This window comes from Podarcis liolepis (assembly GCF_965112155.1).
Source record: "Podarcis liolepis genome assembly, chromosome: 13".
NCBI classification, from domain to species: Eukaryota; Metazoa; Chordata; class Lepidosauria; order Squamata; family Lacertidae; genus Podarcis; species Podarcis liolepis.
Window position 1 is genome coordinate 55,097,336 of NC_139573.1, and position 15,056 is coordinate 55,112,391.

The following is a 15,056-nucleotide window of genomic DNA, read 5'->3' on the forward strand; positions in this document are numbered from 1 at the left end:
TTTTAGAGCGGGAAAACAAGAGGGGGAAAGTTCTCCCCCTCTCTGTGCAGCGCCTCCTGCCGCTTCACTGAAGGGGCGCTGGGCAGAGAGGGGGAGAAATTTTTTTTCTTGTTCTCCCCCCTCTAAAACAAAGTGCGTCCTATTGTCCGGTGCGTCCTATGGTGCAAAAAATACGGTAATAATAATCCAATAATGTTTGCTTCTGCCCCACCACAACCCATTCACCACCTGCCCCTCAAAGGGGGTATTTGCAATTGGTCAATAGTTGTAGTCTAAGAGGTCCAGAGAAGGTTTCTTTAGGAGCAGCTGTACCACTGCTTCTACACATTAACCCCCTATACATTATTTGTGGTTAGGATGTTGTTTTATGCATCAAAATGTACATATTAATATGCTCTACAAGTTTTGTTAGGACATGCAGTAACTCTGTTATGCAGGGGGTTGGACTAAATGACCCCTGGGGTCCTTTCCAAGTCAACAATTCTATGCTTCTGTGCTCAAACCCATACGAGGCACTGGCCCCGCTTCCTGGACTTCTTCCATATCAACAAACCATAGCTGGCAGCAGCTCCTCAACTCATAGACGCTTGATGCAGACAGTCTACATCAATGAGTGGTGGAGCCAGTTAGCAGTGTGACCAACACCAGGAGATACACACTTCAATCAATTCACATATGAAGAGGGCTAAAATCATTTCTCATTATATAGGTACAAGACTGTGAAATTATCTGGTATTAAACGCGATTGTGGAATAATTTGGTATTATTTTTGTCCACTTTTCTTTCTCAAATATTCCTTAACCAATATGATGAAGATATTTATACAGGGAAACACAAGTACTCAGCCCAGACAGTGGGAAATATGCTTTTATATTAATTAAAATGGAAAAATAGAACTGGATTTCACATTTTTACATCATATAAAAACAACATTGATTACAATGATAAGGACTCTGGAAGAAAACAGCTTTTGACTTACAGCTAGCTATTAAATAACTGATTTGATGGCAAACGAGTCATAGAGATCACTAAAGAGTAGAGCTACTAGCTTATGTTTCAAAACAGTAATTATTGCCTGCCGTTATAGTGTTACATTATGACAATTTTAAGTGCATAGCTTCTTATACAATATACTGTGAGACCATATAGAACCGAAATGTTTACAGCATGATTGGAATACTGTTTTTGTGAGGGCCATCATGTAGTTCATTAACAATTCCTAAAAACTACAATTTAGTTCCAATGGAAAACGGAACAAATGAAGGGGGGAAGAGGTGAGGAAAGGAAAAGCAGCAAGTCTGCATTTCACTTAACATGGAATAATGATCCAATATCTATCTGAAAGAAAACATGACACCTGTCTGTCGTGGCTTTTGACAATTCCTGTAGCAATAGGAAGGCAACTTTCTCCAAACTGAAATGAGAGATGTAAACACATTATGCTGCCCTTCAATCAAATTAGCTAAGGACAGTTTTGCCAGTACTATACACAGTAACGGTTGGGATCCCACGTGATTCCACAGACACGTCATGTTTTTCTGTTTTCTCTTTCCAAACTGTAGTTCTTCGTATTGCATTGGATGCCTCTCCTGAAGTTCCTCCAGGCTTTGGGAGAGGCACTTTGAATGGTGCAGGGTTCCAAACAGAAGCTTTCTACGTGCCCTTTGGGGAATCAGCTATTTAGCACTATTATAATGACCTTTCAGCACAGTTCAGGGGTTTTTTCAAGACCACAGTAGCACCAAAATATGCATCAAATTACATTTCCATAGGGGTGAAATTCATATTCCTTGTGCTGCCCTCATGCAATGATGGGGGAGGGAGAGATGGCTTAATCCAAGGTCAGTTACATTCAAACTAGTTTCCTACCCAAAGGAAGATGTTAGGCAAACTGCTTTGTAGGGTTCCAGTCTTCCAAACCATGGCCTTCTGTGTGCCAAGTTTCTTAGAACTATGCAGTTTGTTCCATAAAAGAGGGGTGTGAACGCGTGCTTCTCAAACAGCTGTTTCCTATGATGTGTAGCAACCTACTTTTGAAACTGAGAGGAATGTTTGAGAATCAGTTTTCAGCCTAGTATTGTGGTAGGCAGCCTAGGGCAGATGGAATGTGAAGCTAATGAGACAGTGATGTTCAATGGCTTTTTACCCAGCAGAAAGGTTTATGGAACCTTACATCTGCAATAGTAATTCTGCCCCTTCCGTACTAGAGACAATTGTTCTAGCCCCACTGGAACAATATACAATGGTCCCTCTTGTTTGCATACTATACCTGGTCTCTCCAACCAAACGTTTCAGCAACTGCCCCAAGCAGGCTTATAATAGGGACCAGTCCCATATTGCCCAGGCACTTCTGTGTGGTTGTTCAGCCCAGCTGATCTACACAGTTTCTGCATGGGTTGAAATGTTTCAGAAGAATGAATTTCACCATCCTGGAATATGATTCTGCACTGAGGTATGCTTTCTTTGGTTATGTTTTTCTTTTCTTTATTTAAAAAAGTATGCAATTACAGTACAATATTTACATAATTTAAAAATTATATGTCAGTGGCAACATTTCTTTAATAAACTTTAAATTTATATTGGGAGTGGGAAGGGGACTTGTTTCCTTCATATGTCTGAGACATAACTGTTTTCAATGCAAAGAGTGATGAACCTGTTGCTACAGCTATATGCCTTTTGATCCAATAACTTCCCAGACTTCAAGGGTGAGGCTTGTCCCATGACGGCTAGATCCGCTGTCCTCCAGGCTTCGCAGTAGTTGCTAATGAGTCGTATTCCATTTGAACTTGAACCATGCCAGACAACTTTCTGAGGCCTGAAGTTAGAGGAATGCTTTAGTAATGTTCCTTGGAAAAATAATTCCATGTGTATGGCTAGTTCAAAGTTTGACATAAATTAACTTAATTTTATTCAGTAAAGTGCAGGGGACGTGGCGGGTGGGCAAAAGAGTTCACTTTCCCTTCTGTTTTCACTGTTCAATTTAGGCCTAGTTTTTGCACCTTGCTCAGATGCATAGTTTTGGCCCTGAAGAAGGAAGTTATTAATACTTCCCTGGCTGCTGCTAGAGTCCAGGGGAATTTTAAATATGTCCAGAAGCATACTTGCTGAGTGATCTTGTTAAAACATTGGGCTAATATTTCACATGGGGCACGGGTGGCGCTGTGGGTTAAACCACAGAGCCTAGGACTTGCCGATCAGAAGGTCGGCAGTTTGAATCCCCGCGACAGGGTGAGCTCCCGTTGCTCGGTCCCTGCTCCTGCCAACCTAGCAGTTCAAAAGCACGTCAAAGTGCAAGTAGATAAATAGGTACCGCTCCGGCGGGAAGGTAAACGGCATTTCCGTGCGCTGCTCTGGTTCGCCAGAAGCGTCTTAGTCATGCTGGCCACATGACCCGGAAGCTGTACGCCGGCTCCCTCGGCCAATATAGTGAGATGAGCGCCGCAACCCCAGAGTTGGCCACGACTGGACCTAATGGTCAGGGGTTCCTTTACCTTTACCTAATATTTCACATAACACATGGTAATACCAGAAACTGTGTAAATGTCTGTGAACTTACCAAGCTGGATCTGTCATGACATCCCTACCATCAAAGGAGTATATTGGAATCCGGAGGTCAAACTGTCCCCCATTGCCAGAGAATATTGACTCCCAGTTACTGAACAATGGTTCTCCCTACAGGAAAGAAAGGAAGCCAGCTTTTAGAAATGAAATTGCCCCTGCCCTGACCAAGTTGTTTTCCCCACAGTTGTTTCACATCCGTCTTGCCTGCCTATTTTTTTACTCTTTGAAATTCTACCACCATGCAGGGCACAGAGAGACCAAAGACTTGCCAGATCACCACCTGAAAACACTCCTGTTTCCTTAACAGCCCACAGCTATGGAGGAAAAACCAAGTATTCAGTTCCCTTGGTGTGTGGTGACAGTGGCTCAGGTGTGAAAATGCTCTGTACAGGCAGATATTCTTCCTTCATTAATGAATGAATGGGCACAACCAAAGGTGGAGGAAAGTGGTGCTAAATGGGCATAGTTAAAGGAAAAGTGAGCTACAAGTCTAGGATCAGCAGGATGGTTTTTTTCTGCTTACACCAGATCTATCAGTGTATTTCCAGTGCATGGCACATTCTTACAGGGACGAGTTTTATAAAGCAAAGCATGCAAAATAAAAATCTTACCTTAAGATTAACTATGGGCACATGATACCGGTCAGCTTTCCTGACCACCGTCAAGAGATCTTGCAGATGGGAAGACAAGAAAGCTCTGTATGTTGAGAGCAGACCAGCAGCCCGAGCTTGCTGAAAGCACTGGTAGTCAGCTCGCATGTCACCAGAAAACGGAGTGTTCAAGGCCACCAGATGAAGCTGCGGAATAAAGGATGGAGGAGCTTGGGGTTGTAGTGGTAATTAAGCCTCTAGCAGTGATTAGTTATGGCTGTGCTGCATTAATGTCACAGCAGGGCACGTCAGGTGGATTGTATTGACCATTTCACTGTATGTTTTTATATTCTTTGCCAACCTCTTTGAGGCTTTACTTATAGTTAAAAGGTATACAAATTATAATTAAAATCATGCGGAAGTGAACTTTTAAGAGGAATTGACTTTCCTGCAGCCAAGCCAGAAAGCCAAAGGCCAACTAGAGACTGCACCCATGTGCCACAGCAACGTTTCGTAGGATGTACCATGGGAAGAGAAATGGGGCAAACAGACCTTTTATCTACAAACAGAGCAGCTAAACCACCCATAACAGCACAAAACAAGCCTCCTACTTACACTTGGCCTCCGGCCGTCAGTATTTGAAGCTGGGATTGGTGCTGGAAGGGGTTGAAATCCCTATTAGTTTAACACACAACAAAATAAAGCATTAAAACGAGAGAAAACAAGGGTGGAGACAGACGTAAGGTTTTAAGAGGACTCAGTGTGACTTAATGAGCCATAACCTGAGCTTGGCTTTGCAGCGCTTATGACAGACATATATATTACTTAAGTAAATATTACTTAAGTAAATCCCAACCCTCAGACTTGTTCCTCCTCTCGTGTATTGGGGAAGGTGTCTTGCTGATTTTTATTATTTATTTTTTAAAGAAATCACTAACGTTTAAAAATGAAACACAAAACTGTTGGTAGATATGCCAGCCAAAATATGCTCACCATAACTGGGTTTTTCATATTCAAACTGAAATGTTCTAGAACCTGTAAACTGCTCTGTGACCTTTGGATGAAATATAAATTTAATAAATAAGAATAATAAACCTGAAGAACTAATTTTCCTCCAGAAAATTTGTTTATGGAGCAGCTACCAGACTGCTCCATATGCTCTTAGAATGTTACACCTGTCTTCAGTCCTAATGATATTTCTATCCAGTAGTTGTCAACAATCATCAAAACTAGTGTAATTGCAAATTATGGACAAATACAAAGATATATGTACACATGATTTGCCCAGCAACTACCATCATTAATTCTTCACATGGGATAGAAGGTAAGTGAAATGTTTCATAAACTCCTCATTCAGCTGACTATCATATTACATATTACCACGAACAAGGAGAGACTGGAGCTCTTAGAGGTCCCAAACTCATGTCCCATTACATATGGTTTCTGTCAGCATCTGATACAGCCCTTCTCAATCAGAAAGGTGTTTTAATACTTACTGGACTTGAAATTGCTGGAGGTGGGGGGCTGTCAGCAGGAATAGGAATCAGTTCACCAAGCTGGAGTAAAACATAAAATGAAATTGAAAGAAGGACAGAAGCAGTGATGAACTTTAAATGAAAGAAATATTTTTCCCACTCAGGGGTAATCTCAGTTCTGAAACATTCCTTTCAAAAAACAAAGCAGGTGACAAATCTTGGAACAGAAGATGAGTTGCCTATCCCCAAACCAACTGTTACCTGCAATTTTTTCCATCCTCCTTGAGTACGAATAAACACCTCACTGGTTTCGCTAAGGTAGATCAATGTGCCTTCAGACACTAAGTGGACCTTTTGTAGCATAGTGTCAACATTTCTAAAGCTTGTGACCTGTCAAGATAAAAACATCAATTGCTCAAATAAAAACAATAGCCTATGAGAATGTACTTTTTATCTGGACAAGAAATGACCAAGAGTTCATGAAAGGATTTTTTTTTTTTAAAAAAGAAAGCAGACCCTAAGGGTTATGAATAATTAGTCACAGAGGCTATTTGTAACAGCAGAGGCAGTAGCTCAGTGAAGAAGTGCTTGTTCTACGTGTATAAGGTTGCAGGGTCAACCATACCTCCAGTTTCTGTAAATGGTGTCAGGGACCAGCACTGTGAAAATCCCTGGAGAGTCACTGCAAGTCAGAAGAAGCAGCACTGCCTCTCTATCTATCTATCTATCTATCTATCTATCTATCTATGGGAAACAATAATCTTTCTCCATCTCCTAGACCCAGCCTGCTGCTGTTGAATGACATGAGCTGTGCATGTGTTTGTGTGTGCTTACGTACACACCATGCTACTGGAACACAAAGGGAAGGAAGAATAGGGGCAAAGTAGTAGAGCACCTCATAGAATAGAATCATAGAGTTGGAAGAGACCACAAGGGCCATCGAGTCCAACCCCCTGCCAAGCAGGAAACAACCTTGCATGCGTAAGCTCCTAGGTTCACGCTCTAGTTAAAAGGAAATATGCATGCCTGCTTAAGAACTGCTGGCAATATTGGGAGAATCAACAGTCTGCCCCAGGAATATGGCAGCATCATATGTTCATATACAATGATATGTCTCCTTTGTCCTCTTCCTAGCTTTTGAAACAAGGTTAGCGAATATATTAAACCACAGTCGCAAGGCTGTGGATGTGTTACAGCTACACTAAAATCAAAGGTCACCCTTAAAGATTGCAAGTGATGGGACTGAACTGACAACAAGAATAATGCTGTCCTTCAGCTTAGTTTAGTTTTTATTTTATCTGTATTGCTGGAAGTTCGCAACCTTTCCAGATGAAGAGATGAATGTTTGGCAAGAAGACTAAAGAGTAGCTACCCTGGATTTTAAAGATCAAAATACTTTAACCTTACTGCTGTAAGGTTAACCAACAGAAATACGTTTCTTTTTACTGTTTAGTTCATGACACATAAAGTTAAAGGGACCCCTGACTATTAGGTCCAGCCGTGGACAACTCTGGGGTTACGGCGCTCATCTCGCTTTATTGGCCGAGGGAGCTGGCGTACAGCTTCCGGGTCATGTGGCCATCTACTTTGTCATTTCTTGAAAAATAAAATGTTTCACTCCTTGTAGATATATTGTTCTTTAAAGAACAAAAACGTCACCCAAATTATATGTTCCTTTGATTCTTCTTAGATGGAAAATTACGTTTTTCCAGATCAGATGTTTAGCAGTCCCAATGTGATTGAAGGCAGCCTGTGACCTTGCAACATGGAGGGACTGGTTGTATGCACTGGCAGGACCTCAATACACACAGCAGCCACAATTTGCATGATTGCAGCATGTATTTCTTGAACCGTTACATTAACAGAGATTGCAATTGAAATGTTTAAGCCGCTCTTCACTGACAGTGCTTCATACAACAATGTTGTTGTATAATCACTGTTGGCGTAATGTGAACAATGAGTCATGTCTTGAGGAGCATATCCCTCATGTCTGTAAGTGTGTCAGGTGCACTGGGTTAGCACAGCAACAGCAGCAAGGTTGAGTGTAGGACTTGCTGAATAATTCACTCTCCCATTGGTTCAGGAAATGTGCCCACGTGTAGAGATGGGTCTCTCCCCCCCCCCCCCCACCTTTGGCAATCACTCATAGCAGAGTAAGATTGTCTTCCATGAATATGGTCTTAACAGTCTGTCTGTAAGTGACTGTGGAGGTCAATTCTGGATCCACACATCCTTCCACAGGGGGGACATAGGTCTCCGGGTGGGAGTTGATTAGGGTGAGGGTTTGCCAAATGTGCCTTCCTCTTAGCTCGTTTCTCCTTTTTGCCCTGAGTTTGTGCTTCTTCAAAGTCCACGACGCCTTTGGTAAAGGCTGTTCTCCAATTGGAGCGCTCGCAGGCCAGTGTTTCCCAGTTATCAATGCCCATACTGTACTACATTTTTAAAGATTTGCCTTGAGAACATCTTTAAACTAAACAAAAGAGATGGGTATAATACTCTCTAGGGCATTGCTTTCATTGTGGTTCTGTCCTGTCCTGTTTGCTGTCAGGGCCTGACTCTGAATCTGTGAGAGTCAGGGGTAGAGACTGGGTTTTACATTGCAGCATTAGCTAGGATGGGGATAGTGTTAGTGAATCTCTCTGTAATATGTATCTTTACTTCAAAGACCTTTATAGAGCAGGTAGTAGCATAGCTGTCAATGTTTCCCCTTTTTAAAGGGAAATTCCCTTATTCCGAATAGGATTCCTCGCAAGAAAAGGGAAAAGTTGACAGCTATGGGTAGTAGTGGTTAGTAGTCTTGCGTTGGGAGACAATAAACACTTTGTTGCTTTGAACCGGGCAGGGGAGGAGTTTTTCTCTTAATTGGGGACTCTGAATGAAGATGTTCTGCTGTGAGCAAGAAATCTCTGAAGACTCCTCTGCTGATATATCACATGGGTTGAGGTGTAGTGAACTACAGACTGACTTCCACAAATCACCAACAATCACTGCTGAGTTGCAAGCCTCCTATCAACCCTGTGTGTCCTTGCAGATTATCATGTTGGGACCACCAAGAAACTGAGGTGGCTCATACCCACGGTCAGTCTAACTTGTTTTTGTCTGAATTAATATTTCTATTGCACTGAAAGTTTTAGGAAGCTCTTAAAGAGACAGATACATGTTCTTACCAAGTTCCTGGTCCCAGGTAATCCAGGTTCTCCAGGAGGTCCTGGTGGGCCTGGAACAGCTGCTGCTTAAATAAAAGAAAACCATGGTATATATTATTATCTCCTTTAAAGACACTGACTATATTACTGCCTGTCTGGAAGATGCCGGCAGCAGCAGTACCTACAAGTTAACACCACCTACAAGTTAAGAGTTGTTGGTTTACAACATACAAGCCCTTTGCGTTGCCTCGAATATTTTCATCAGGAGATTTTAGCTCTAGGCCTGGTGCAGGTTGCTTTGGATTAAGCTATAAAACAGGTGGTGGTTGGTGACTGGCGTTTTGGCATCAGCAGTCTCTGGGAAAGACCAGATATGAACTGACAAATGGAGCCAGACTAGACGTTTGGTGAAACACCTTGGTTTTTAGAACTTGGAACTAACTGTCTCATTCTTGGATCCAGGCCCTTTCCTCCCTCCACAATTCAGCCATCAAGTGCAGAGGTAAAATATGCAAAAGCAAAGAAAGCTGTCTGCTTGGGAGGCAAATATTTATGCCAATTCATGTTCATGTCCACACAGGTGCACCAGGCAGAAAGGAGACATCTATGTGACCTACCTGAGCCATATATTGATGGAGGCCCTGGTGGGCCAGGAGGTCCTGGTGGGCCAGGAGGTCCAACTGGTCCAAATCCTGGAGGGCCAGGTAGTCCAGGTACCCCAGGGGGGCCTCTAGGCCCAACCACTGTGTCTCCTTTTGGTCCCTATTAAAGAAAACAACACTTCAGTAAACCAATCTCCGCAAGGGATTATTACAGTAAATGCTGCAGCTGCAACAGCCTGAGGAATAGTGCTGACACCTGCAGTAGGCACCTATGTCCATAAGAGTCGGAACATTTTGGGGGCTTTTATGTGTCAAACCTCATTCTATAGCATTACAGAAGTACGTTCCATCACATCCATCTGGAGTCTGAAGCCCATGCAAAGTTTCACCATTTTAACGACAACTACGCCAGAGTGGCGCTGTGGTCTAAACCACTGAGCCTCTTGGGTTTGTCAATCGGAAGGTCAGTGGTTTGAATCCCCGCGACGTGGTGAGCTCCCTATGTTCGGTCCCTGCTCCTGCCCACCTAGCAGTTCGAAAGCACGTCAAAGTGCAAGTAGATAAATAGGTACCGCTCCGGCGGGAAGGTAAACGGTGTTTCCATGCGCTGCTCTGGTTCGCCAGAAGCGGCTTAGTCATGCTGGCTACATGACCCGGAAAAACTGTCTGCGGACAAACGTTGGCTCCCTCGGCCAGTAAAGCGAGATGAGCGCTGTAACCCCAGAGTCGTTCAGAGCTGGACTTAACTGTCAGGGGTCCATTACCTTTACCTTTTACGCCAGAGTTGCAAAAATGAGATTTTATGGAGGGTGGCATCTTATTCATTATCACTGAAGAGGATGCCTATTTGCATGTGTTGATTTGTATGGGTAGATGCAGATTTAGAAATAATTAGGTAAGGTAAAGGGACCCCTGACCATTGCGGCGCTCATCTCTCTTTATTGGCTGAGGGAGCCGGCGTTTGTCCACAGACAGCTTCCGGGTCATGTGGCCAGCAGGACTAAGCTGCTTCTGGCAAACCAGAGCAGCGCACAGAAACACTATTTACCTTCCCGCCATTGTGGTACCTATTTATCTACTTGCACTTTGATGTGCTTTTGAACTGCTATGTGGGCAGGAGCAGGGACCGAGCAACGGGAGCTCACCCCATCGCAGGGATCCGAACCGCCAACCTTTTGATCGGCAAGCCCTAGGCTCTGTGGTTTAACCCACAGCGCCACCCGCGTCCCTCCATTAGAAAGAATTGTTATAATTTAAAGACATATTAATGTGATACCTCTCACCATAGTGCGGAAGACTGTGAGCAAGCTCAGGGCCTGCCCATACTTCCACTTGTCCCATGCCTAGGAAGCACAAATCCAAGGGTTTTGTCCCCTGGCCCTGCCAGGGGGAAACCCACTCTTTACTTCTAAGTCAGAGCAAACAGTAATCTGGGGAAAACTTGACCCAAATTGCCATTTGCTCCGATTGAGTGCTAAAGAGCTGTAAGCAGCAGGACAAGATGATTAGCCCTCAGTCTGCTGTCCAGGTGCTAAAAGTTAATGGCAAATTTAAATTCCCTTCAGAGGACATCTTCTGGTAGCAGACAGTCCTCTGTAAAGTAGGACACATGGCCATCCTTCTCATAAGTAGGGCAGATACAGAGCTTATGTTTCATTAAACTAGGTAAACTCTACACTGAGAGGCAGCAGAATTATGTGCTACTTGCTCTCAGTACAATTTACATTTGCTGTAATGCCTAAATGATGTGCACAAACATAGATTCTTGTGCACATATTTCTGGTAAAGTTCCTTATCACTCCGAATTAAAACTTTCTGGGGGGCAGGGGGTGATGAGCATCAGGCATGTAAGATTCCACATACATAGGGTGGTTTCCAACTGGGTTTTACTCAGAATAGGCCCATTGAAATGAATTTACCTAAGTAAGTCATGTCTATTAATCTCAATGGGACTACTCTGAGTTGAATAATAGCCACACAAGGAATGTGGGCTGTAAGGCAAATACATGTAATTCCGGGATGGCTCAGATAGTCCCAATTTTTTTAAAAAAAGACATTAATCAATAAATGACGGGACCATTTATTACACAGAAGGAAGGCTTACCACTGGGCCTGGTCTTCCTGGGAGTCCTGGAGGTCCTGACATAAAAAAGCCTCCATTTGATTCTCCTTTTTCTCCTTTAAGGCCAACTTCTCCATTGACTCCTTTCTCACCCTAAAAAGAGAAGGCATACAAGTAATGTCACAGCAATACTATGTGAGCTAACATTTGTACAAACCTAAGAGATTACTTTATTGACTTGATACAAAGCTTGAGTGTGCTTTGCAGTACAGTGGAACCTCGGGTTACATACACTTCAGATTACATACACTTCAGGTTACAGACTCTGCTAACCCAGAAATATTACCTTGGGTTAAGAACTTTGCCTCAGGATGAGGACAGAAATCATGCTCTGGTGGCGCGGCGGCAGCAGGAGGCCCCATTAGCTAAAGTGGTGCTTCAAGTTAAGAACAGTTTCACATTAAGTACGGACCTCCGGAACGAATTAAGTACTTAACCCGAGGTACCACTGTATATTTTTGTATGAGCTGATATAAAGGAAGGAAGTAATGGTCAGTTGTACTGTAGATCTAGAACTCTGAAAGCTTGCTCATGTACCAAAACATTATGGTCACATCTCCACCATATATTTAAAGCATATTTCCCTCTCCCTTTAGATAATACCTGTTCAACCATGTATGTGTAAATAAGGAAAAAGGAAGGAAGGAAGGAAGGAAGGAAGGAAGGAAGGAAGGAAGGAAGGAAGGAAGAAAGGAAGAAAGGAAGAAAGGGACATTTTATTGGGATATCATTATATAAAATATGTATAGGGAGAGACACTGTGTACTTTAAAGATCTTAAATTGTAGACATGGGTTATTGTTTTTGTTTGTTATTGCAGTAGGTATTTCTGTGTTTTTATATTGTAAACCTTCCTGTGATCTTTGGAGGAAGGGTGGTATAGAAATTTAATAAATAATAATAAACTGTAATTTAGAGCAGAGGCTTAGTTCCATCAGAGAAAATTTATGTATTACTATATCTTACTGAATAGTAATATATAATAATACATACTATGTATTTATTGTGAAATACAAATATTTCCTGCTGGTGATATAAAACAGTACAGTGGTGCCTCACAAGACGAAATTAATTCGTTTCGCAAGTTTTTTCTTCTTGCGAGTTTTTCGTCTTGCGAAGCACGGTTTCCCATAGGAATGCATTGAAAATCAATTAATGCGTTCCTATGGAAACCGCTTGCCAGGCTGGCGGTGCGGAGAAGGGCTTTTCTCCCCACCGCAAGCCTTCAGGACAGGTACGGGAACAGAGGGGAAGGGGCGCAGCGCTTCTCCTCTGTTCCCGGGGCTTGCGGTGGGAGGAGGGTTTTTCCTCCCCACCGCCAACATTCAGAACAGCATTCTGAATGTTGGCGGTGGGAAGGAAAACCCTCCTCCCACCGCAAGTCGTCAGGACAGCCATCCGAAGGCTGGCGCGGGGAGAAGCTCTCTCCGCCCCACCGCCATCCTTCGGAGCAGCCTTCCGAAGGCTGCCGGTGGGGCAGAGAGCTCTCCGCCCCACTGCCAGCCTTCGGAAGGCTGCCCCGAAGGCTGGCGGCGGGAGGAGGGCTCTCCGCCCCACCGCCAGCCTTCGGAAGGCTGCCCCGAAGGCTGGCGCCGGGAGGAGGGCTCTCCGCCCCACCGCCAGCCTTCGGAAGGCTGCCCCGAAGGCTGGCGGCGGGAGGAGGGCTCTCCGCCCCACCGCCAGCCATCGGAAGGCTGCCCCGAAGGCTGGCGGTGGGAGGAGGGCTCTCCGCCCCACCGCCAGCCTTCGGAAGGCTGCCCCGAAGGCTGGCGGCGGGAGGAGGGCTCTCTGCCCCACCGCCAGCCTTCAGAAGGCTGCTCCGAAGCCTGGCGGTGGGGCGGAGAGCCCTCCTCCCGCCGCCAGCCTTCGGAGGAGGTCCGAGGACAGTGGGGAAGACGCGCTGCGCTTCCCCGCTGTCCCGGAGATTTTCCTATGCGCTTTCGTCTTGCGAAGGAAGCCCATAGGGAAATTCGTTTTGCGAAGCGCCTCCAAAACGGAAAACCCTTTCGTCTAGCGGGTTTTCCGTCTTGCGAGGCGTTCGTCTTGCGGGGCACCACTGTATTATGGACAGCAAGTACTACTTGCACTTTGGCGTGCTTTCAAACTGCTAGGTTGGCAGGAGCAGGGACCGAGCAACGGGAGCTCACCCTGTCATGGGGATTCGAACCGCCGACCTTCTGATCAGCAAGCCCTAGGCTCTGTGGTTTAGACCACAGCGCCACCCGCGTCCCATAAGTGTGGATAAGTATACACATTTTCATTCTTTCAATGGCAGAGGTCTGGGCCTTTGGAATCCATTTGAAGATTTAGATTATGATCCAGGCTCAAGACAACGCATATAGGAGCATCTTATTTAATCATCACAATGACCCTGTTTAGGTAGGTTAGCCCAAGAGTCGATACTGTACCCACAACCTGTAAGTGAGTGGGGATTTGAATGTAGATATTGCCTACCCAAATCCACTGCTCTACACCACATCTGAAAAGGAAAGCAAAAATGTGGTATCTATGCCTGCTAAATCATCTGAGCAGCAATGGGCTAATGGTGAGTTTGGGGAAGAGGACTACAAATGAAGAAAAGTTAGAGAAGCAATCTCTGTACCTTGGCAGAGACGTCTCACAGCAAACACCATCAATGTCAAGGTGCATATAATGTTATGGGTACCAAGGTAGGCCGCCAAGGAGCTCCACACATCTATAGCATTTGAATAAGTGCTAGCCAGGCTATACCTTCTCTTCAAATCCTTCTACTCATATGTCACTATGTTTCTGCCAAGGGGAAGGTGCAGGCTGTCACGGCACTGCATAGTCTGAGAGAAACAGGTACCCTCTTTGGATTGGAAAGGGGAAACTCTATGAAAAACACGGCCAGCGTGCATGTAGCAACTATTATGCTGAAAATTCACAAATAATTGCCTCTAAAGATCAGACAATGTGCTGGTACTTTATTAAGGCCGAATTCAGCTGTCAACGGGAAAGAATTACCTTCATGATGTTTAACTGGCTAAAATAAGTTGATGGCAGAGGAGGACCTGGAAAGTAAAGGAAATAATTTTATGAATTTTCTGTTTCTATTAAGTCCACACAGATCTATGAAGCAGAGTGAGGCAGCAGCCTCAGGTGGTGGTGGAGTCCAAGGGGCAGCCCCCACTTCTAGACAAGCGGTTGTGGCTGTAGCTTCCAGGTTCTGGGAAGATCTCACGAGAGTCCTGCGAGATCTTGCCACAAGCCACTGCTGCACCCTCCCCTGCCACTGCCAGGGAAGTAAGGAGAAGTAGCCGTGTGAAAGTGCACCCCACTCGTCCCACCCATTTGTAGCAGATCCAACTGCTCTGGCTACCAATTGCAGCAGATCCCACCTATGTATACTCTAAATATAACCACCACGGGTCATCGTATGCTTTTTGTGTGAAGGTAAACTTAGGCAGAAGTTGAACAAATAAGAAAAGATTTACCGTATTTTGCAGAACAAAGCTGATAAAAGAAAGGATGTGTCAGAGATACAGTGGTGCCCTGCAAGACGAATGCCTCGCAAGACGGAAAACTCGCTAGACGAAAGGG

General features: G+C 44.4%; 1 protein-coding gene across 3 annotated transcripts in view; it reads right to left on the reverse strand.

Annotated features, from left to right (window-relative positions):
* Positions 1–849: 849 nt before the first annotated feature.
* Positions 850–15,056, reverse strand: part of COL15A1 (collagen type XV alpha 1 chain) — a 121,129-nt gene continuing 106,922 nt past the window's right edge. The window contains exons 34-43 of one of the 3 annotated variants that reach the window (XM_083473125.1): positions 14,481–14,527; positions 11,479–11,589; positions 9,390–9,534; positions 8,794–8,855; positions 5,888–6,016; positions 5,648–5,707; positions 4,767–4,826; positions 4,173–4,358; positions 3,557–3,672; positions 850–2,815 (exon numbers count right to left, since the gene is read on the reverse strand). In XM_083473125.1, coding sequence (XP_083329251.1) covers positions 2,608–2,815; positions 3,557–3,672; positions 4,173–4,358; positions 4,767–4,826; positions 5,648–5,707; positions 5,888–6,016; positions 8,794–8,855; positions 9,390–9,534; positions 11,479–11,589; positions 14,481–14,527 — 1,124 coding nt within the window. In that variant the 3' untranslated portion in view covers positions 850–2,607. Of the gene's footprint in view, positions 2,816–2,938; positions 3,131–3,497; positions 3,673–4,172; positions 4,359–4,766; positions 4,827–5,647; positions 5,708–5,887; positions 6,017–8,793; positions 8,859–9,389; positions 9,535–11,478; positions 11,590–14,480; positions 14,528–15,056 lie in introns of those variants that run through there. The other 2 variants (XM_083473124.1, XR_014518736.1) reach the window with 2 other exon arrangements.